Source organism: Salvelinus alpinus, chromosome 15 (genome assembly GCF_045679555.1).
Source record: "Salvelinus alpinus chromosome 15, SLU_Salpinus.1, whole genome shotgun sequence".
NCBI classification, from domain to species: domain Eukaryota; kingdom Metazoa; phylum Chordata; class Actinopteri; order Salmoniformes; family Salmonidae; genus Salvelinus; species Salvelinus alpinus.
This window is the reverse complement of record NC_092100.1, coordinates 8,961,288-8,984,268: the sequence shown is the minus strand read 5'-3', so window position 1 is coordinate 8,984,268 and position 22,981 is coordinate 8,961,288. Positions and strand designations below refer to the sequence as shown.

The 22,981-nt window shown below is 45.1% G+C and overlaps 1 protein-coding gene across 2 annotated transcripts in view; it reads right to left on the bottom strand.

Annotated features, from left to right (window-relative positions):
- Positions 1–198: 198 nt before the first annotated feature.
- Positions 199–22,981, bottom strand: part of LOC139539438 (calmodulin-regulated spectrin-associated protein 2-like) — a 90,049-nt gene continuing 67,266 nt past the window's right edge. Inside the window, exons 7-18 of one of the 2 annotated variants that reach the window (XM_071342394.1) lie at positions 17,318–17,408; positions 17,099–17,183; positions 12,801–12,832; positions 12,625–12,694; positions 10,308–12,429; positions 8,769–8,905; positions 8,173–8,396; positions 7,319–7,424; positions 6,116–6,181; positions 5,121–5,236; positions 4,310–4,428; positions 199–3,971 (exon numbers count right to left, since the gene is read on the bottom strand). In XM_071342394.1, coding sequence (XP_071198495.1) covers positions 3,666–3,971; positions 4,310–4,428; positions 5,121–5,236; positions 6,116–6,181; positions 7,319–7,424; positions 8,173–8,396; positions 8,769–8,905; positions 10,308–12,429; positions 12,625–12,694; positions 12,801–12,832; positions 17,099–17,183; positions 17,318–17,408 — 3,474 coding nt within the window. In that variant the 3' untranslated portion in view covers positions 199–3,665. The remainder of the gene's footprint in view (positions 3,972–4,309; positions 4,429–5,120; positions 5,237–6,115; positions 6,182–7,318; positions 7,425–8,172; positions 8,397–8,768; positions 8,906–10,307; positions 12,430–12,624; positions 12,695–12,800; positions 12,833–17,098; positions 17,184–17,317; positions 17,409–22,981) is intronic. The other variant, XM_071342396.1, reaches the window with a different exon arrangement.

Genomic DNA, 22,981 nt, shown 5'->3' with positions numbered 1-22,981 from the left:
TATTAGGGTTGCAACATCGTGGTAACTTTACCCAAATTCCTGGGTTTTCCAGAGACCCAGGTTGTAGGATACTGAATTTCCTGCATATTCCATTCTAAACTCTGGAACCTTCCAAAAGGGATTTCCAGAAAACCTGGGAAATGTTCAACCCTGATTATCCAGGGAGACTATTTTACATGACAATTGAGGAACGAACACTTGAGGACATGCTTCATTTTATTCAATGCAAAAGAGAAACAAACCACAACCTACAATGTTCGGCAGTAGGTTGAATGACAGCACAGCGTCTGATAAACAAAATGGAAGCAGTTCTTTGTCAGGAGGATGGAATTTACGGCAGCCCTGTACAACGTCCACTTATACCGATTTAAACAAATAGCCATTAATCTTGACCTTAAACAGCCAAATACAACAACTGTGACAGTGGTCCCACTGTAATATCCCTTTCTACAAAATTCCTGGAACTTCATAATAACGTGATAATAATCTTTACATTTCCAGAGACATATACAACAAACACCAAATGTGTGTGTATAGTATTTGTCATCAGATATCTTCATCCCCAACCTTCATAAGTTGTTGCTCGAGGAGGCTCCTTTTGAGTAGTTTTAAGACAAAAGGAAAGTGTTGAAGACTCTACCTGTATGTACTAACAAAGTCGTTCACATTCTGCCTTCACGGGTCTCTAAAAAAGTACTTTATCAAAAGTACTTTATCATCTTACCAGCAGTATCCTAATGTAACTAACCTGGTGTCAAGCAGTATCCTAATGTAACTAGCCTGGTGTCAAGCAGTATCCTAATGTCACTGTAGCCTGGTGTCAAGCAGTATCCTAATGTCACCGTAGCCTGGTGTCAAGCAGTATCCTAATGTAACTAGCCTGGTGTCAAGCAGTATCCTAATGTAACTAGCCTGGTGTCAAGCAGTATCCTAATGTCACTGTAGCCTGGTGTCAAGCAGTATCCTAATGTCACTGTAGCCTGGTGTCTAGCAGTATCCTAATGTCACTGTAGCCTGGTGTCAAGCAGTATCCTAATGTCACTGTAGCCTGGTGTCAAGCAGTATCCTAATGTCACTGTAGCCTGGTGTCAAGCAGTATCCTAATGTCACTGTAGCCTGGTGTCAAGCAGTATCCTAATGTCACTGTAGCCTGGTGTCAAGCAGTATCCTAATGTCACCGTAGCCTGGTGTCAAGCCGTATCCTAATGTCACCGTAGCCTGGTGTCAAGCAGTATCCTAATGTCACTGTAGCCTGGTGTCAAGCAGTATCCTAATGTCACCGTAGCCTGGTGTCAAGCAGTATCCTAATGTCACCGTAGCCTGGTGTCAAGCCGTATCCTAATGTCACCTTAGCCTGGTGTCAAGCAGTATCCTAATGTCATCGTAGCTTGGTGTCAAGCCGTATCCTAATGTCACCGTAGCCTGGTGTCAAGCAGTATCCTAATGTCATCGTAGCCTGGTGTCAAGCAGTAGCCTGGTGTCAAGCAGTATCCTAATGTCATCGTAGCCTGGTGTCAAGCAGTAGCCTGGTGTCAAGCAGTATCCTAATGTCATCGTAGCCTGGTGTCAAGCAGTAGCCTGGTGTCAAGCAGTATCCTAATGTCATCGTAGTCTGGTGTCAAGCAGTAGCCTGGTGTCAAGCAGTATCCTAATGTCATCGTAGCTTGGTGTGAAGCAGTAGCCTGGTGTCAAGCAGTATCCTAATGTCATCGTAGCCTGGTGTCAAGCAGTAGCCTGGTGTCAAGCAGTATCCTAATGTCATCGTAGCCTGGTGTCAAGCAGTATCCTAATGTCATCATAGCTTGGTGTGAAGCAGTATCCTAATGTCATCGTAGCTTGGTGTGAAGCAGTATCCTAATGTCATCGTAGCCTGGTGTGATAAGTCATTAGACATTGAGAATTTATAAAAGGAGAGGATTCTGAAAACGTTTGAGGTCTACTAATCAACTGAAACAGAATTAACAATAACTACTGTTTATCAGCCATTCCATTTTCAAAGTACAAAATCTAAATCGCAATCCTTTAAAACAATGTTCTATATAATGGATTTATGGCCACAATTGTAATACTAAATCTAAACGTATTAGCATTTTCAAATGGTCCAAATCATTACAGACAGACGTATCTAATATGTCACCAAATCTGGTCCATTTGGTGACAATTGAAAGGAGATAACATAGATTTGAGTTTATTTTTGGTTCACAAACCTGTTCTGAACCCACAGCATCAAGGAAGTTCAGTCTGGTTTAACACTTTAAGAGGAGGAATAAGCTAAAAAATATATATATAAATACACTTGGCGTAGTTGAGGAATACTATATATCAGACTTATTGTGTGGATAACACTAGCTGTACGTGTGGATAACACTAGCTGTACGTGTGGATAACACTAGCTGTACGTGTGGATAACACTAGCTGTACGTGTGGATAACACTAGCTGTACGCGTGGATAACACTAGCTGTACGCGTGGATAACACTAGCTGTACGCGTGGATAACACTAGCTGTACGTGTGGATAACACTAGCTGTACGCGTGGATAACACTAGCTGTACGTGTGGATAACACTAGCTGTACGTGTGGATAACACTAGCTGTACGCGTGGATAACACTAGCTGTACGCGTGGATAACACTAGCTGTACGTGTGGATAACACTAGCTGTACGTGTGGATAACACTAGCTGTACGCGTGGATAACACTAGCTGTACGCGTGGATAACACTAGCTGTACGCGTGGATAACACTAGCTGTACGCGTGGATAACACTAGCTGTACGTGTGGATAACACTAGCTGTACGTGTGGATAACACTAGCTGTACGTGTGGATAACACTAGCTGTACGTGTGGATAACACTAGCTGTACGTGTGGATAACACTAGCTGTACGTGTGGATAACACTAGCTGTACGTGTGGATAACACTAGCTGTACGTGTGGATAACACTAGCTGTACGTGTGGATAACACTAGCTGTACGTGTGGATAACACTAGCTGTACGTGTGGATAACACTAGCTGTATGCTTGCTGCAAGGTATTTTACTCTTCTTTTTTTTGGCCCTCAATCTTGTGTATAGCTTATGAAGACGTATGTTGCATTTGAACCCGAAAACATGAAAAAAAGCGTTCTCACCTTTAGCATAGAAAAGTCTCTAAGGTATAGTTTTACTGTCAGCTTATTGCACTGACATACAAAACAAAACAAAAAAACAAGCGTAAGGCCACACATTTGAACAGGTGAGTAACATTCTGTGCTTCAGTGTCCCAAATAAAACATTGTATGGTATTCATACCTTCTCCTTTTTGTCTCTCTTTGGGCAACTCCCCCCCCACATACACACGCGTGCTGTAATAAAATGACTTGAAATCAGACAACCTCTTACACTAAAACAGATCAGTGACACTCATTTACACATATTAAATAGTGTTTTACATTCCAGTTGTGCATATCTTTAACTGAGTCCCCGTGTCCAGTTTGGAATTTCAAAAGGAAAATGGACAGGAATGAAAAAAGAGAGCGAGAGAGGGGGGAAAAAAGTACAAGAGGTATGTGTTCATCTAACTGGCATTGCAGGTGCTGAATCCTCATGGATATGTACAGTGAAGTGCAAATTGAATGTGGACTGTTCCATTTGAAGTGAACTGGCGGGGGAGGCTGGGAGGTAAGTTCCATTAGGGCTTGGCAGGTAACACTTTCTTAGGGGTGGCTGGTTTCCTGGTTTGCCATAGGTGGCCGTGGATCGTGATGGCATCCACACTCGCCGACATGGTCTTGGCGGGAATCTGGCTGAACTGCTTCCTGTCCGAGTTGTACTTGAAGAGGCCCTCGATCATCTTGCTCATAATACTCTTGGGCCCGATGCCGATCAACTTGGTGGCCTCGTCCGTTTCGGGGCTGTATATGTACAGGGAGCGGAACTGGCAACCCCCGTCCCTGAACAACACCAGGAAGTTGTTGGCTTCTGATTTCTCCATTTCCTGCAAAAGCGAAGGAAAGAAATGATCATCATCATACAAGACAACAGACGTGTCATGATGACTTCATTGTGACCAGCTCTTGCTGCTTTAAAAAAAAAATGCAGTGACTTCTGAGGTAAAAATGTCAGTTGTCAAAAATATGAACACTAATCTGCATATTCTTAGTAAATAATCTATTATAATTTGCCATTTAGCAGACTTATATCCAACGCAACTTAAAGTCATGTAAATATCACCATGATCAAATGAAAAGCATTCATCTGAGAAGTTCCTTTATTGTATTGATGAGCTGTACATTAAGATGACCAACACTGTAGAAATAGAATGACCAGATTTACCTCCACAATCTTGTTCTTCTGACCTTCGTTGACCTTGCCCGCCAGGCAGCAGTGGGCTAGCGCATTCTGGATTATATGCTTGTTCGATTTGGCACTCGGCTCCTTGTACAGTTTGGGCCCTGTGCACACCAAGGGGAAAAAGATGATCAATCGTCATAGCAACCACTCTACCAAGGGCCTCGGAGGTTGTGCCAGCAGTTTGTCAGTAAATCATTTATAGGCGTCATCTTAACATCCCTCATCATGGAATCTCGAGACCAAGGGCCTTCTACGCTATCATCATCATCCTCCTCATCTTGATAATTTCAGACTGAAATTTTGCTGAGTTCATTTCACTCTGTTTTACTTGTCTTAATAAGTCAAAAACAATCATTAATGCAGAACAATCATGGCATATATGCACATTAGATTCAACATGTTACTCAACCAAATGTGCAGAGAGTGGGGTTGCAAAAATTCCAGTAACTTTCCCAAAATTCCCTGGTTTCTTAGAAATTCCGGTTGGAAGATTCCTGGAATCGGGAGAGAATAAGCAGAAAATCTGGGAATCCTCCAACCTAGATTTCTGGAAAAGTTACCAGAATGTAGCTACCCTAGTGCAGAGTGACCAAAACATAACTCAAGCTGTTAGTGGTACTCTAATTTTAAATATGAAAATATGATAGCAATTTGGAATGATGAATCGGACACAAAATCAGATGTCTAAACAGCATGAAGTGTCCCGCAGTATTCAGAACTTCACAAAGCTAATCAAGATCAATTATAATACAGCTAATGAATGTGTCTTAGCGGTGATGAGGTGACCACCCACCGGTGTACTCTGTGTTTGATTTCACAGATGAGGCAGTGGAGCCATTCTCCCAATCGTCCTCCTCATTCCGGCTTCCAGATCGACAAGGGGACAGAAAACCATCTGCAGAATCAGGCCTGACACACACACACACACTTAGGTCACCTCTCTCCACGGGTAAAGCGTTTTTACCTCATATGTAGGTAGAGTATAGCCTCTTCAAGGACTTCAGTACAGGCTATTTGTGTGCAAAGTACAAACAGTGTCTACCTTAAAAATGTGATAATCACTGACAGGGATGTGCTTTGTATATCAAGTACAAGCTTTCTAAAGAGCTCTACACAGTCGACGTAAACGGAGCCGTCGGAGGTCCGTTTGAGTCGCGTTCCAAAAATTCAGCCGCACAAAATGTACGTCGGCTCCGTTTTCTTAGACTTCAAACAACTGTGAAGCAATGTGATGAAATCAAGTCCTCTATGGGGAGAGTTACTACAAAACACCTATATCTCAACCAGCACATCTTATTGAGATAGACTTAGCACAGGGAAGAGGTGACAGTCTGTCAGTGAATGCAGCAAGTGGAATATAGGCAGGAATATTTCCTGTTTTGTGTAGAGAGGGTAAAAAGCATTAAAGCAGGGGTTGATGGTGAGATCTGACAAGGTCACAGTGAAGGGTTTTGGTGGGACCATGAGGCATCACATGGTTCATGTTCATTAGGCACCAAACGGATGAAAACGTTGCAAACGTGTTCCTTTGCGTGCCCTAATGAACATAAGACACTGGGCCAATACCAAGTCCAGGGTTAAGACTTGCCATAAGAACTCTCATTTTAGTCATTTAGCAGACACTCTTATCCAGAGCCACTTACAGTAGTGAGTCATACTGGTCCCCCGTGGGAATCGAACCCACAACCCTGGCATTGCAAGCGCCATGCTCTACCAACTGAGCTACACATGTACAGAAGCTGGGAGAGTGAGGTGGCTTCAGGGTTAAACTACTACACAGGAACTAACCTTCTCCTTCTCAGTGTAGGAGAGCTCAGTAAGAAGCACAGACTGCCAGAGTGTAAGCTGGCACTTCTGACAGTTCCAGAACATTAGGAGATCAAAGAGAGAGTATGTAAGAAACAGAGGGTGGGTAAAAAAAGAGGGTAGGTAAAAAAAGAGAGGGTAGGTAAGAAAAGAGGGGGTAGGTAAGAAAAGAGGGGGTAGGTAAGAAAGAGAGGGTCGGTAGGAAAGAGAGGGTCGGTAAAAAGGAGAGGGTAGGTAAAAAAGAGAGGGTAGGTAAAAAAGAGAGGGTAGGTAAAAAAGAGAGGGTAGGTAAAAAAGAGAGGGTAGGTAAAAAAGAGAGGGTAGGTAAAAAAGAGAGGGTAGGTAAAAAAAGAGAGGGTTGGTAAAAAAGAGAGGGTAGGTAAGAAAAGAGGGGGTAGGTAAGAAAGAGAGGGTCGGTAGGAAAGAGAGGGTCGGTAAAAAAGAGAGGGTAGGTAAGAAAGAGAGGGTAGGTAAAAAAGAGGGGGTAGGTAAGAAAGAGAGGGTAGGTAAAAAAGAGAGGGTAGGTAAAAAAGAGGGGGTAGGTAAGAAAGAGGGGGTAGGTAAGAAAGAGAGGGTAGGTAAAAAAGAGAGGGTAGGTAAGAAAGAGGGGTTAGTTAAGAAAATACTAGGTAAAAAAGAGAGGGTAGGTAAGAAAGAGAGGGTAGGTAAGAAAATACTAGGTAAAAAAGAGAGGGTAGGTAGGAAAGAGGGGGTAGGTAAGAAAGAGGGGGTAGGTAAGAAAGAGGGGTTAGGTAAAAAAGAGGGGGTAGGTAAGAAAGAGGGGGTATGTATGAAAGAAGGTATGTATGAAAGAGGGTAGGTAAAAAAGAGAGGGTATGTATGAAAGAGGGGGTAGGTAGGAAAAGAAGAGTGCAGAGAATATAGAACGTGTTAGCTAGGTTAAAAGCTGTTGGCTGGAGAAGGGGGTTAACAAAGCAGGTCAGAAGTGATACTCAAGTTCAATGAAACAGTGTCAATAGTGTAATTTTAGGATGAATCCTAATTTCCATTTAAGTCAAATTTGCACTTTGTCTCCCATTGACATAAATGCATGGCTACGTGAAAATTCAAATTCAAAGTGGAAGTTAGGATTCACCACTTAGAGTAGAAGAAATGTTAAGATGAAATTCAAGTAGCTCTACATATGCATAATTGTCCTATACTGTAAACAGAAAGGAGTCTTACCTTGGGGTTCTCTTCTCAGATTGCACAGTGTCGCTGTCCCGCAGGTTGAAAGAGGCCAGAGACAAGCTGTCTCCCAGGTTGAGAGAGGCCAGAGACAAGCTGGGCACTGAAAAAACACGAGGTCGTGAACCTAGATGTGAAACACAAGTTTGGCCAAAGACTGGACCACACAGTTACACCAACGATCACAACACGATGCCGTCCGTCACACTTTGTGCCCACCTTGTCACGGCTATCTGCAGCATCATCTGATGTGCACAAACACACCTCCTGTATGGCTCATTCAATTTGACAAGAATTTGATTTTGAGTTCACTTTCATAGTTAAAAAACGGACATTGGTTACCTAGGAACCCACCCAGAGCCCACATAGCAAAATGAAGTGTCTTTGCCAGACTACCAGAGATCGATTCATGCAACACATTACAAGATCAAATGAGTCAAATTGGTTTGGCAAAGCAGTTAAGAAATCCGTCAGGGTTAACTACTGCATTTAAAATAAGATGCTTTCACAAGGAAGCAATGCAAAAGGTTAGTAGTACTAGTAGTACTAGTAGTTGGTATGCAGATCTCTACTACAACTAGAACAGTCTCTAGTCTGCCATAAGAAGCCATGCTGAGCTGCAGAGAAACAGTGTTTTATCACAGGAGGCACTGAGCTGCAGAGAAACAGTGTTTTACCACAGGAGGCACTGAGCTGCAGAGAAACAGTGTTTTATCACAGGAGGCACTGAGCTGCAGAGAAACAGTGTTTTATCACAGTTGGCACAAAGCTAGCTGTGGTGGCATGCTCAGGCACAATCACCACACCACCATTGACTCCTGACTCTTGAGAGAGGTCGTCTCCACGGTTACCTGCTGCCCTGGCCGGGGTTCTGGAGGAGTCCATGCTGTCCCGGTGGGTGGACCTGGGCCGGGCTCTCCTATGCTTGGCACCGGACGGCCGCTGCTGCTGCTTTATCACCGTGTCCATGTCCTCCGTGAGCTTGAGCTGCTTCCTCCTCAGGTACTCCTGCTTGATGAACTCCCGGCGAGTTTTCTCATCTTCCTTCCTCACGTGCTCTTCCTCCGCTTTCACTCTGAGAGGAAGAGGAATGGTCATTTATGAGCGTCAATAGAAGACAGTAGATTATACTAGATGAAGAACAGCTAAAACTATGACCGGGACGTAATCATACATAAACTATGGGATGTAATTGTTCCTAGTATGAAACCAAACCATTAGTAGTAAATGTACTTCAATCCATTACATCACCATTTGATGTACTTTGACAAATACAATTTGAATAATTAACATTTAAAAGGCATGATACAATGTGTGACAGGCTTTTAAAACAACTTTTTTGTTTTGTTTAAGTTTACTCTACAATCAAGTGGGAGTGTCTGGATGTGTGTTTGCATATATGTATGAGAGCACGTGTGTGTGGTGGAAGGGAATACATAGTATGTACCGTGACTCCTCCTTCTTCCGCTCTAGCTCCGCCTCCTGCTGCAGCTTCTTCTGCTGCGTTTCCTTGTCCCTCTTCAGCCTCTTCTCCAGGAGAGCAGCCCTCTTCTGAGCCATGTTGTCTTCCCCATTCCCATCACCCTGGGGACAGAGACACACAGTCAGTTACAGCCAGGAACCCACTACAGGGTCGCATTCAGAAAACTTGTATGTAAGAACAAACATGACATGTAGAATAAGGAATCACATTGTCTCTATTCATGGAATTTCTATCTGCTACGTAGGACACAGTTTGGCTACTGAACGTGGTCCAGGAATTCCCTGGCTAATGTGAGGTGTTGTTTTTTTCCCCCTGGTACATTTAAAAGGAGCAGTTTCACAGACCAAGATTATACAGTACCTATTCCTCTGGACTGAAAATCCCTTTAAGTGGAGACTCCCCTGAACATGCTAGCACTGTCAATGGAGACTTTTAATTGATCTGCCGCTCTTTAATTATTTGTTATTCTTATCTCTTACTTTTTTTGTGTGGGGGGGGGGGGGGGGGTATTTTCTTAACACTGTATTGTTGGTTAAGGGCTTGTAAGTAAGCATTTCACTGTATTCGGGCGCATATGACAAATACAATTTGATTGAGCATGGTTTTTAGTCTAAGAGTCTGAGCAATGTTCTCTTGTTGAGTGTATTAAAGCAATTTTACAACTAAACTTTGAACGGTGCTCTCTCTAATAGCATCCCTGTACTGACCAATATTTCTTACTATAGCACACTCAAGATCCAATACCATGTGCAAAAAAACAGATAATTTGATTTCAATGTGACCTCATCACAACTATCCTACAACTAGCTCAACATCTCTGCCAACCCACTTCTCAGCAGCTGCATTTTAATAATTCACAAGCTCCAGTTCCCTGACCTAGATGAAGCCACAGACGACTGGCTAGTTTACCGTCCTCACAATAGGAAGAACCATGTTGTCCTCAGCCCGACCTATTTAAAGAGCCATTCCTCATGTGTTTCCTTTCCAAAAGTGTTTCCTTTCCAAAAAACAAAGATGGCTGCCAACAGAACCAAAGCAAATTGCTTTGTCATAGAACTGGGACACAGGTTTTTATCAATTACTTAGGAAAATAGTCATTTTTGGCAGCCAAATGTCCAAAATCTGTCATTTACACACTGATGTAAGGGCTATTGTTTTGGAGATTATTCAGATGGGAAATATTCCCCAACATTAAAGCCATTCCAACTGTACAGTGAGTGAATACAGTTGAAATAGCAACTGTATTAAAAAGGCTATACAGAACATTTGCCTCTGGGGACACTCTTGAGCCAAAAGGGGTTCTTTAAATGGACAGAAATATTGAAATGACCAGTAATGGATGGAAAAGAGCACACATGGAAACCATGTATTTGATACCATTCCATTTATTCCGCTCCAGCCATTACCACGAGCTCATCCTCCCCAATTAAGGTGCCACCAACCTCCTGTATCTCACAACTATTAGCAACTAAACTTCCATAGTGGTATCTTATAACTTCCTACCTTAAAGAAAAAGCCACAGGACATTTTCTCGTCATCGCCATAGGTCCCCTGCATGTCTTCACTCTCCTCCATCCCCTTTCCCTCCAGGGGCTTGAACACGTACAGAGGCACCTCAATCAGATTGCTTCTGGCCTGGCCAAACATGTCTGAGATAAAGGGGGTCTCTGTGGGGGTGACCGTAAAGGACTCTTTCACTGGCTGGGCCAGCACTTCAGATACGGTCGACACTATTATGGGTTTAATCTCCTCTATTTTGTACTTGTGCTTCTTCTCCTCCATTTCCTTCTCCTCCACATCATCCTTCTTGGAAATCTCTAGTGTCCCTGGTTGTGTTCTGTGGTTGTTTTTGGCTGGGGAGGAGGGTGACGATGCACTAACAGCCTCTCTTTCTGGGGATAGCACATGCTCAGTGTCCCTGTCTCCGGTCTCAGGGGTTTCACCGGTGGGTTTGTCCCCCATGTAGGTGAAGGCCATGGCCTGACATGGGGAGAAACGGCGCAGGCGGGGGAGGCTGTCCACAGACTGGGGCGCCGTCAGGCAGCGGTTATAGGGGGCCAGCTTAAGCTCGCTGGGGCGCGGCGTGCGGGGGTTCCGTGAGTGGAAGGAGGCCGACTTCCTCTTGATGCTGGTGGGCGAGTGGTGGGCGGAGCGGGGCGAGTCTGCCGGGGAGGGCGAATCGGAGGAGCGGACAGAGGCGCGAGCATATTTCTGGGGTGAGGGCTGGGTCTCGGGAGGGGGAATGACCCAGGCCTGTTGTTGCCGTTGTTCCCTCATGGCCATGATGACCTCCTGCTGCTGGGCCAGGCGCTGCATCTCCATCTGCAGGAAGCCCAGTGAGTGGTTGAGCTTCTCCATGGAGCGTGTGTAGTTCGCTAGATCCACCTCGCTGGGACCTTGACCTCCCTCTTCTCCCGTGCTTCTTCCTGGGGATTTCAGCCAGCAGATCCCGAAGGGCGCCTGCCCCTGCTCGGCCCCGTCAGGCGTGTCAGTTTTGCTCCTCTCAGTTTTCCTCTCCTTCTCTGCAGTCATCTTACCCCTTTCCTCCTCTCCTCCTCCTACTGAGGCACCGTCGGCCTTCCTCTTGACCACGTCCAGGAAAGCAGAGTGGTCCATCCTCTGGCGGTGAAGCGTAAATGCTGCCTCCACCTTCTTCTTCTGCGTCTCAATGGCTTTTCGCTTCTCCTCCAGGCGCATGCGCAGCTGAACCATCTCTGTTGCCATGGCCTGAGCCGGGTCACTAGAAGGAGGGGCCTGCCCTGGCCCAGTGGGAGGGGCTTGGGTAAGGGGCATGCTCTGTTGATGAACGGGGCTGTGCTCTGGAGTGGGTGCCCAGGAGACGGACAGGGGGAGGCCCAGTTCCGAGCCCTCGGGGGTGGTCTTGAGGGAGCTGCCGCCCCCGCTGCTGCTGCTTCTTCTTCTCCCTGATTCGGGGTTGCCGAGCTTCCGGAACTTCTGCTCTGCGAAGCTGGTCATCTTGATGCCGGAGCTAGTGGAGGGAGATTTGCCATAGCTTGAGCTGCTGGGGCAGGGACTGTGTGTGTCCATATCTAGCTCCATGCTTGTAGCTTCCCCCAGCGAAGAGTCCTCGTCCAGCATCTCGGCGATGTCCTCCGTCCTCAAGTGGATGTCTGTGTCCACCTCTGTGGTGTTCAGTGAGTCCAGGTCCATGTTCTCCTGTTGGGCCTTAGGGTCCAGGCCGACTACACCTCTGCCCCGGTTTTGACTGTGCAGGAAAAAGCCATGGCTGATACCCTCCGTCAGGGGGCATTGTGGGGGCTTCCTCCCGGTGTTGTGGATGATCTGGAGGGCCTCCTCCATGCTGGGGATGGCTGCGCCTTTTCCATGCCCATCCAGGGCTGATGAGCCATTGGGTTGAGGTCTGCCAGGCTGTCTTGGCAGATCGGGGCCTGCTAGGCTGTCCGGGCAGCCCTCCTCCTCAATGCCCACGCCCTGCCCATTGATGGGCTGGAAGGACAGGTTCCTCTTCATGCCCCGGGGCATTTGGTGGACCTTGAAGCCCTCTGTGCTGGTAGAGCGAGTCATGCCATGGCCGGGGGGAGTAGACGTCTGGGTGTCCTCTTTGTCGAAGGGAATGTCGTAGGATACCCCGTAAGGCCCGGACCTGGTAAAAACAAACAGTCCATCCATCCATCCACTGTTGTCTGTGTAGTGCTTTTAATAATCCTACAGGCCAAAAACTAAGACGCAACTAACCAGTGTAATTTAAGCATAACAGGGGTACGATTTCACATCAGAAACATCCTACTCATATACCAAACAATAATGTCAATTTATTCACATAGTCCATGACACTCACCTTTTCTCCTTGGGCCAGGTTCCTACGCAGCCATCCACAAAGGACATTGAGGTGGATCTCTTCATTTCACCTGGATGATGAGAATGAACAAAAAGACATCTCATATCAGATATAAGGGACTCCATTCAAATGTTTATTAATGTTGAAAGCCAAACGTTTTGAAGTGATCTTGTTACCTGAGTTCCTAGGTTGAGGCCGGAGAGGCAGACTAGAGAGAGAGAGAGACATTTAGAAAATTAGATTGACAATCATGAAAACTTAAAATGAAAGTTAAAAAAAAAAGCTTTGGTCCCATAACTTGAGCAACATATCATGTATGTCCATTCCAGATAAATTTGCATAACCTCTATCCAATATCTCCTGTAGTTGCTGTAGCTTTTAAAACAGATAACCACATCAAAATAATCCATGTCAGAAGAGCTAGGGCGTACTGTATTGTACTAAACTGAACTAAACTAAACTAAACTGTGTTGAACTAAACTGTACTGAACTGAGCTGAGCTGTATTGTACTGAACTGACCTCACCTAAGTAATAGAATGTGTGCTACTGCTGTTCTATTGTAGTCGTTAGGTCATTATTGTTCAAAGACAATGTTTTCTTCATACTGACTAGTCTCTTCCCACAGTAGAGCATGCAGGGCACCTTGGGTCTGGCGAGAGAGACCAGACTTCTCAATGATCAAACACAACATGTGAAGTGTTGGTCCCACGTTTCATGAGGTGAAATAAAAGATCCCAGAAATGTTCCATATGCACAAAAAATGTATTTCTCTCAAATTTTGTGCACACATGTGTTTACATCTTTGTTAGTGAGCATCTCTCCTTTGCCAATATAATCCATCCACCTGACAGGTGTGGCATATCAAGAAGCTGATTAAACAGCATGATCATTACACAGGTCCACCTTGTGCTGGGGACAGTAAAAGGCCACTAAAATGTGCAGTTTTGTCACACAACACAATGCCACAGATGTTTCAAGTTTTTAGGGAGTGTGCAATTGGAATGCTGACTGCAGGAATGTCCACCAAAGCTGTTGCCAGAGAATTTAATGTTCATTTCTCTACCATAAGCCGACTCCAATGTCGTTTTAGAGCATTTGGCAGTAAGTCCAACCAGCTTCACAATCGCAGACCATGCGTAACCACGCCAGCCTAGGACCTCCACATCCGTGTTATTCACCTGCGGGATCATCTGAGACCAGCCACCTGGACCTGCTGATGAAACTGAGGAGTACTTCTGTCTGTACCTTTTTGTGGGGAAAAACTCATTCTGATTGGCTGGGTCTGGCTCCCCATGGCTGCGACCCTGCCCATAGATTAGGGCCTAATTTATTTATATAAATTGACTGATTTCCTTATGTGAACTGTAACTCAGTGAAATTGTTGAAATTTCTGCATGTTGCGTTTACATACAGTACCAGTCAAAGGATTGGACACCTACTCCTTCATTTTTTAAAACTATTTTCCACATTGTGGAATACTAGTGAAGACATCAAAACGATCAAAATTACACATATGAAATCATGCAGTAACCAAAAAAGTGTTAATCAAAATATATGTAATATTTGAGATTCTTCAAAGTAGCCTCCCTTTGCCTTGATGACACTCTTGGCATTCTCTCAACCAGCTTCATGAGGAATGCTTTTCCAACAGTCTTGAAGGAGTTCCCACATATGCTGAGCACTTGTTGGCTGCTTTTCCTTAACTCTGCGGTCCAAATCATCCCAAACCATCTCAATTGGGTTGAGGTCAGGTGATTGTTGAGGCCAGGTCATGCAACACTCCATCACTCTCCTTCTTGGTCAAATAGCCCTTACACAGCCTGGAGGTGTGTTTTGGGTCATTGTCCTGTTTAAAAAAAATAAATGATAGTCCCAATAAGCGCAAAGAGATGGATGGGGAGCTTTGCTGCACAGATATTTTCAGGTTTCTCCAGAGATGTTCGATCGGGTTCAAATCCGGGCTCTGGCTGGGCCACTCAAGGACATTCAGAGACTTGTCCCGAAGCCAATTCTGCGTTGTCTTGGCTGTGTGCTTAGGGTTTTTGTCCTGTTGGAAGGTGACCATTTGCCCCAGTCTGAGGTCCTGAGCAGGTTTTCATCAAGGATATCTCTGTACTTTGCTCCATTAATCTTTGCCTCGATCCTGACTAGTCTCCCAGTCCCTGCCGCTGAAAAACATCCCCACAGCATGATGATGCCACCACAATGCTTCACCGTAGGGATGGTGCCAGGTTTCCTCCAGACGTGACCCTTGGCATTCAGGCCAAAGAGTTCAATATTGGTTTCATCAGACCAGAGAATCTTGTTTCTCATGGTCTGGGAGTCCCTTTAGGTGCCTTTTGGCAAACTCCAAGTGGGCTGTCATGTACTTTTTACTGAGGAGTGGCTTCCGTCTGGCCACTCTACCATAAAGGCCTGATTGGTAGAGTGCTGCAGAGATGGTTGTCCTTCTGGAAGGTTCTCCCATCCCCACAGAGGAACTCTGAAGCTCTGTCAAAGTGACCATCGGGTTCTTGGTCACCTCCCTTACCAAGGCCATTCTCCATTGATTGCTCAGTTTGGCCGGGCCGCGAGCTCTAGGAACAGTCTTGGTGGTTCCAAACTTCTTCCATTCAAGAATGATGGAGGCCCCTGTGCTCTTGGGGACCTTCAATGCTGCAGAAATGTTTTGGTACCCTTCCCCAGATCTGTGCCTCGACACAATCCTGTCTCGGAGCTCTACAGACAATTCCTTTGACCTCATGGCTTGGTTTTTGCTCTGACATGCACTGTCAACTGTGGGACCTTATATAGACAGGTGTGTGCCTTTCCAAATCATGTCCAATGAATTGAATTTACCACAAGTGGACTCCAATGAAGTTGTAGAAACATTTCAAGGATGATCAATGGAAACAGGATGCACCTGAGCTCAATTTCGAGTCTCATAGCAAAGGGTCTGAATAATTACGTAAATAAGGTGTCTGTTCTAAAAACCTGTTTTTGCTTTGTCATTATTGTCTGTAGATTGCTCAGTAAAAAAAAAAATTTTTTTTTTTTTTTTAGAATAAGACTAACTTAACAAAATGTGGAAAAAGTCAAGGGGTCTGAATACTTTCCGAAGGAACTAAATATACTGTATTTGCCATTTAGCAGACACTTTTATCCAAAGGGACTTACAGTACACTCTTAGAGAAAAGGGTTCCTAAAGGGCTCTTTGGCTGTCCCCATAGGAGAACCCTTTTTGGTTCCAGGTAGAACTATTTTGGGTTCCATGTAGAACCCTCTGTGGAAAGGGTTCTACATCAAATAAAGTTTTATTTGTCACAAGCGCCGAATACAACAGGTTAACCAACAATGCAACATTTTAAAAAGTAAGAAACATTTGCTAAACTAAAGGAAAAATAGTAAAACAATAAAATAACAATAACGAGGCTATATACAAGGAATACCGGAACCGGGTCAATGTGCAGGGGTATGAGTTAGTCGAGGTAATATGTACATGTAGGTAGAGGTAGTGACTATGCATAGATAATAAACAGTGAATAGCAACAGTGTATGTAAAGAGTGTGAAGGAATGTGAATGTACGTGTGTTTGTGGGGCGTCAATATGCGTGTGTGTGTGTGTGTGTGTGTGTGTGTGTGTTGGAGTATCAGTGTAGTATGTGTGAGTGTGTGGTTAGAGTCTAGTGAGTGTAGTGAGTGTACATCGAGCCTGTGCAAGAGACTCAGTGCAAATAGTCCGGGTAGCCATTTAATTAACTGTTCAGCAGTCTTACGGCTTGGCGGTAGAAGCAGATCAGGAGCCTTTTGGTCCTATACTTGGTGCTCCGGTACCGCTTGCCGTGCGGTAGCAGAGAGAACAGTCTATGACTTGGGTGGCTGGAGTCTTTGACCATTTTTAGGGTATTCCTCTGACACCACCGGGTATAGGGGTCGGCCCCAGTGCTGTACTGGGCCCTACACACTACCCTCTGTAGTGCCTTGCGGTCAGATGTCGAGCAGTTGCCATACCAAGTGCTGATGCAACCAGTCGATGGTGCAACTGTAGAACATTTTGAGGATCTGAGGTCAAAATATCTTCAGCCTCCTGAGGGTTACTGCACTGTTGGAGCTACATCTGCAATAACATCTGCTAAATATGTGTATGCGACCAATAACATTTGATTTGATTTGAATAGGTGTTGTCGTGCCCTCTTAACAACTGTCTTGGTGTGTTTGGACCATGATAGGTCCTTAGTGATGTGGAATTCAAAAGGGTTCTACCTGGAACCAATAGGGTTCTACCTGGAACCAATAGGGTTCTACCTGGAACCAATAGGGTTCTACCTGGAACCCAAAATAGTTCTACCTGGATCCAAAAAGGGTTATTCAAATGGTTATCCTATGGGAAGATTGCAGTGCGTGCATACCTTTTCTTATGGGTGCCCCCAGTGGGAATCAAACATGCTGTACCAACTGATCCACACTGGACCATGAATAAATAACAAATAGTACCTGGGCGGTCTCTCCATGAAGCTCTTCTTGGTGACATTGGAGATGGGAACTGAGGGAATGTTCCTCAACAATGTGAGGGCTGGCTCTGAAAACACAAACACCATAACTCTCATTAAAACCAATCCATAGAGCAAGAATGATTTCACTGGGATGTCTGAAGGTTTGCCAAAAAACCCAAAAACAGATCTGAAGTACGAAACACGATTTCCCCCGTCTTACCTTCAGTATCCAGAACTCTTGGTTGTACAAAGGAGGGCTTCACCTCTTCAAACCAACAGAACAGCTCGGCCAGGAACACAAGGTAGTTATTCTGGAAAAGACCAAAACACAGACAGGATATGGGGTTAAGGCAGTAGTAAATAGAAAGCGGACTGTCTGCAACCATTAACAGTGCACAACACCTGGCAAAATAATCCTGCAACATGAACTCTGAGTAAAGCATGACAGTTCACAACTGTCAAATGTAGTGTACCTGTGCTTCCACAAGATGTCTCTGTTACCTTCAAACTTTTTTTTTTTTAATCTGTCAATGCACATCATAAATACTTAATGAAGTACGGTCAGTTAGTACAAATTCTCTTAACAAAAAAACCTTTATTCTAGACCCAAGTCAATCCACCAATCTGTTAAAGAGATGTTCAAGAGTGATCGTGTTAACTTCATCTATCATTTAGATAATGACATGTGGTACTAATCGTACTCAAATGTGCCTCTGAGTGAAATAAGAAAAAATATGGACTAGCCTAGTTTCTGCTATTCTCCCGATGGGCACAGAACCAAATGAATAGGACCATCTGTGGATGTGTATGTCCAGATCACCTGTACACAGAGCGGAAAGACATTGTTTCCTTTCCCCTAGTACACAGAGGGGAAAATCAACCAATCCTAGAAATTGAATATAGGCCTGGTACACAGAGATGGGAAAATCAACCAATCCTAGAAATGGAATATAGGCCTGGTACACAGAGATGGGAAAATCAACCAATCCTAGAAATGGAATATAGGCCTGGTACACAGAGATGGGAAAATCAACCAATCCTAGAAATGGAATATAGGCCTGGTACACAGAGATGGGAAAATCAACCAATCCTAGAAATGGAATATAGGCCTGGTACACAGAGATGGGAAAATCAACCAATCCTAGAAATGGAATATAGGCCTGGTACACAGAGATGGGAAAATCAACCAATCCTAGAAATGGAATATAGGCCTGGTACACAGAGATGGGAAAATCAACCAATCCTAGAAATTTAATATAGGCCTGGTACACAGAGAGCTAGATGACCAATCATGGTGTGTTATTATTACAATTCCTTTGTTACCATCCTCGCCCAGCGACACATAGCCCAGAGTCATGTTCATTAACCACCAAATGGAAGAAAACACACTGCAACAGGGAGGGACTACCTGCACTTGTCCAATACGAGACACTCATTTTCAATTGCAAAACATTTTGCTACAGTGTGCCCCAATGAACATGACCCAGGGTTTCCCAAGGAGGCTGGCCCAAGAACGTGTTGACTGTTCAGATATGACCTTGAGTATCCGCGGTGTTCATCAGCTCAGCAACACAGCTTCAGACAATGGGAACATTCCCTCAATCAGCGCAAAAGGATTGTGTGAGTATGCATGTGTGTATGTGTGTGTAAGTGTGTGTGTGTGTGTGTGTGTGAGTGTATGTGTGTGTGTGAGTGTATGTGTGTGTGTGTATGTGTGTGTGTGTGTATGTGTGTGTGCGTGTGTGTGTGTATCTAGAGATGGGCAGAGATGGGCATTTCTGTTACATGTATTTGAAATTCGTATTTCAATGACTTTTTAGTATTTTGTTGTTTGCATTTCACTGGCCTAAACTACAATCCAATGTAGATAGACCTGTAATATATATATTTTTTATGTGTGTAAAATACAAAATACTTTTCTATACCATTTTTTAAAAGCGGTTACATTTTTTTTGGCCCCCTTTCACCCTGCCTTGGTATCAGAAGGCTGGTGGCACTATAGTGTGATAAGTGTCTGGTAAATTATTTAAATGTTAAAATGAACTCTTGCAAAGCATGCTGGGTATTATTCTAATGAGCTCCACACCTGAAACAAGGACAATAACAATACATAAAACATTTACATTTTGGTCATTTAGCAGACTTATCCAGAGCGACTTACAGTCGGTGCATTCAACTACGGTAGATAAATAACCACATATCTAGGGCTGTGACGTAATGGATTTTGGATGATGGTAATTGGTAATTGGCCAGCCAGCGGTCATCGTTTTTAAATTACGTACATTTTCTTCTCTCCTCCACTCCTGACTGCATGTTCTGGAATTGAAATTTAATTAATAGAATAGGCGTCCCCAATGATGGCATGATGGGTGGATTGGCGGCCATTGCGAGTTTACCCACAGGCGCAAAGCAGGAAGTAAAATATGTGCTAAAATACGTGCTGTGATTTGTTGATTCAACTCAACTGACATTACAAAAAAATACATTCAATTGCATGAAACACACCAGTTAGACTCATTTGAATGAACATTCTACATTACAATGGACATTATTGCATCACAATACCAGGCAGCCATTGCGAGTGTAACCCTGAGTTTACCAGTCAAATTGCCAGGGTTAGAGGAGATTCCCTAAAAACACGCCACTTCAATACAGCTACGACGTTTTCGTAGCAGTTTAGGATAATTTACACAGCAGGTTAGGAGAATTAACGTTGTAGGTTAGGAGAATTAGGTTAAGGTTAGGCATAATAAATACAAATACAAGTAGTACTATTTTGAATGGAAACCGTGAGCAGGTTTTGGTCATAGCATGTATCCATAAATTAATTCTAAGAGCATAGCACATCCTGTTTTTACATTAGCCAATAATCTCTTCAACCCAAATAACCGGTGACGCAAAACCAGAGCATCAGAATCCCTTAGCTCATATGACAAGGTGATGATAGCCTCATAACACACGTAACGTTTTAATATTTTAATCTCTAATGAATCAGGAGAGATTATACAGTAGCCAAAGCATTGACAAACAACCATTCGGCCCGAACACCGACAAACACAATTATCTAATGACAAACTCTGTATACAGTACCAACTGAACTACAGTAAAAATGATCACAATGGTTATGATTAATATATTGTCAACCAAGTTCAATCATTCAAAGTACATTGCTACTTCTGAACAGAACACCCCCCCCCCCCCCCCTCCCACCATAGCAATCTCTAATCCTATAACATACAGTATAACAAACAATATCAAACATTTCTCAACTGCATGTAGTTTCTTCTGGCCTGCTGCACTATTTCTGTAGCCTGGTCGCAGATCTGTTTGTGCCGTCTTGCCAATTCCTATGGTCATTGTCACACCAGTTTGCAAGACAACACAAACTGATCTGGGACCAGGCTATAATTTATATTGCGGTTAGCTGCAGTAACCAGTCTACCTCCTCCAGGTCTCTCCAGCTACAGTAACCAGCCTACCTCCTCTAGGTCTCTCCAGCTACAGTAACCAGCCTACCTCCTCCAGGTCTCTCCAGCTACAGTAACCAGCCTACCTCCTCCAGGTCTCTCCAGCTACAGTAACCAGCCTACCTCCTCCAGGTCTCTCCAGCTACAGTAACCAGCCTACCTCCTCCAGGTCTCTCCAGCTACAGTAACCAGCCTACCTCCTCCAGGTCTGTCCAGCTACAGTAACCAGCCTACCTCCTCCAGGTCTGTTCAGCTACAGTAACCAGCCTACCTCCTCCAGGTCTGTTCAGCTACAGTAACCAGCCTACCTCTTCCAGGTCTCTCCAGCTACAGTAACCAGCCTACCTCCTCCAGGTCTGTCCAGCTACAGTAACCAGCCTACCTCCTCCAGGTCTGTCCAGCTACAGTAACCAGCCTACCTCCTCCAGGTCTCTCCAGCTACAGTAACCAGCCAACCTCCTCCAGGTCTGTCCAGCTACAGTAACCAGCCAACCTCCTCCAGGTCTGTCCAGCTACAGTAACCAGCCTACCTCCTCTAGGTCTCTCCAGCTACAGTAACCAGCCTACCTCCTCCAGGTCTGTCCAGCTACAGTAACCAGCCTACCTCCTCCAGGTCTCTCCAGCTACAGTAACCAGCCTACCTCCTCCAGCTCTCTCCAGCTACAGTAACCAGCCTACCTCCTCCAGCTCTCTCCAGCTACAGTAACCAGCCTACCTCCTCCAGCTCTCTCCAGCTACAGTAACCAGCCTACCTCCTCCAGGTCTCTCCAGCTACAGTAACCAGCCTACCTCCTCCAGGTCTCTCCAGCTACAGTAACCAGCCTACCTCCTCCAGGTCTCTCCAGCTACAGTAACCAGCCTACCTCCTCTAGGTCTGTTCAGCTGCAGTAACCAGCCTACCTCCTCCAGGTCTGTTCAGCTACAGTAACCAGCCTACCTCCTCCAGGTCTGTCCAGCTACAGTAACCAGCCTACCTCCTCCAGGTCTCTCCAGCTACAGTAACCAGCCTACCTCCTCCAGGTCTCTCCAGCTACAGTAACCAGCCTACCTCCTCCAGCTCTCTCCAGCTACAGTAACCAGCCTACCTCCTCCAGGTTTCTTCAGCTACAGTAACCAGCCTACCTCCTCCAGGTCTCTCCAGCTACAGTAACCAGCCTACCTCCTCCAGGTCTGTCCAGCTACAGTAACCAGCCTACCTCCTCCAGGTCTCTCCAGCTACAGTAACCAGCCTACCTCCTCCAGCTCTCTCCAGCTGCAGTAACCAGTCTACCTCCTCTAGGTCTCTCCAGCTACAGTAACCAGCCTACCTCCTCCAGGTCTGTTGCGGGGGCCCTCCCATTAGATTGTGAAGTGATATCTCTCCTAACACACTCTCCAGTCAAACAGCCGGTCTCTTCTGGCCCCCGGTTTCCTACTGATCTCCTACACCACAACCCTGTCGCCTGACAATACCTCGACTCCGTTGCCAGATTTCCCCGTCACTCACTGTTCAGTGGCGGGTTGCCAGATGTGCAGATTTCAGCGTGTCAGTCCATGTCTATGAAGAGAGCTCATTGGTTACTGAATGCAAACAAAGTTGACGCTAAAAATGGAGGGATAATCTGTTTAGCAGGGACCACACTGGTAAAAACACGCACCCTCGGTGGGCGCCCACACAAACAGGATACCACGAGCTGTGATGCCATTAAAATCACTTACTGTAGCCAAAGAGGGGGATTAGACTACAGACCTGTGTGACTGATAGAAAGACCGAGAAACACAGCCCTCTTATAAGCCAACAGGTTAAAAGCAAGACCGTAGCTTGTAAAAACTGTGAAACTGCAACCGACTTCCACAGAACCCAGAGATATGTTAGTGTATGTTGAGGGGGGGGGGGGGGGGGGTTGAGTGGATAAACACAAAACAGCCTACAGTATTGCATGCCGTTTACACACACACTTTGTATGTCCCTTCAACCTCTCAAATGACTCCATGGGGCGGCAGGTAGCCTAGTGGTTAGAGCGTTGGGCCAGTAACCAAAAGGTTGCAAGATCGAATCCCCGAGCTGACAAGGTAAAAAATCTGTCGTTCTGCGCCCTGAACAAGGCAGTTAAACCCCGGTAGGCCGTCATTGTAAATAATAATTTGTTCTAAACTGACTTGCCTAGTTAAATAAAGCTTCAATTTAAAAAAAAAAGTGAATCATGGTCACGGCGAATGGGATCATTACATCATCATACTGCAACGCAGCATGTTGAATCTCTCTCAGCATGATGGGAACTGCACTGTACTGGCGACTAGGGTGTGCTGAGCCCACAGAAAACTGGGTCATCGCATAACCAGCTCTGGATGGCCCGGCGGCCAAATTCCAAACCTATTCTCAGCCCTGTACTGCAGGTGTCCGTGAGGACAGTATTTACCAGCCGAACGGCTGTTTG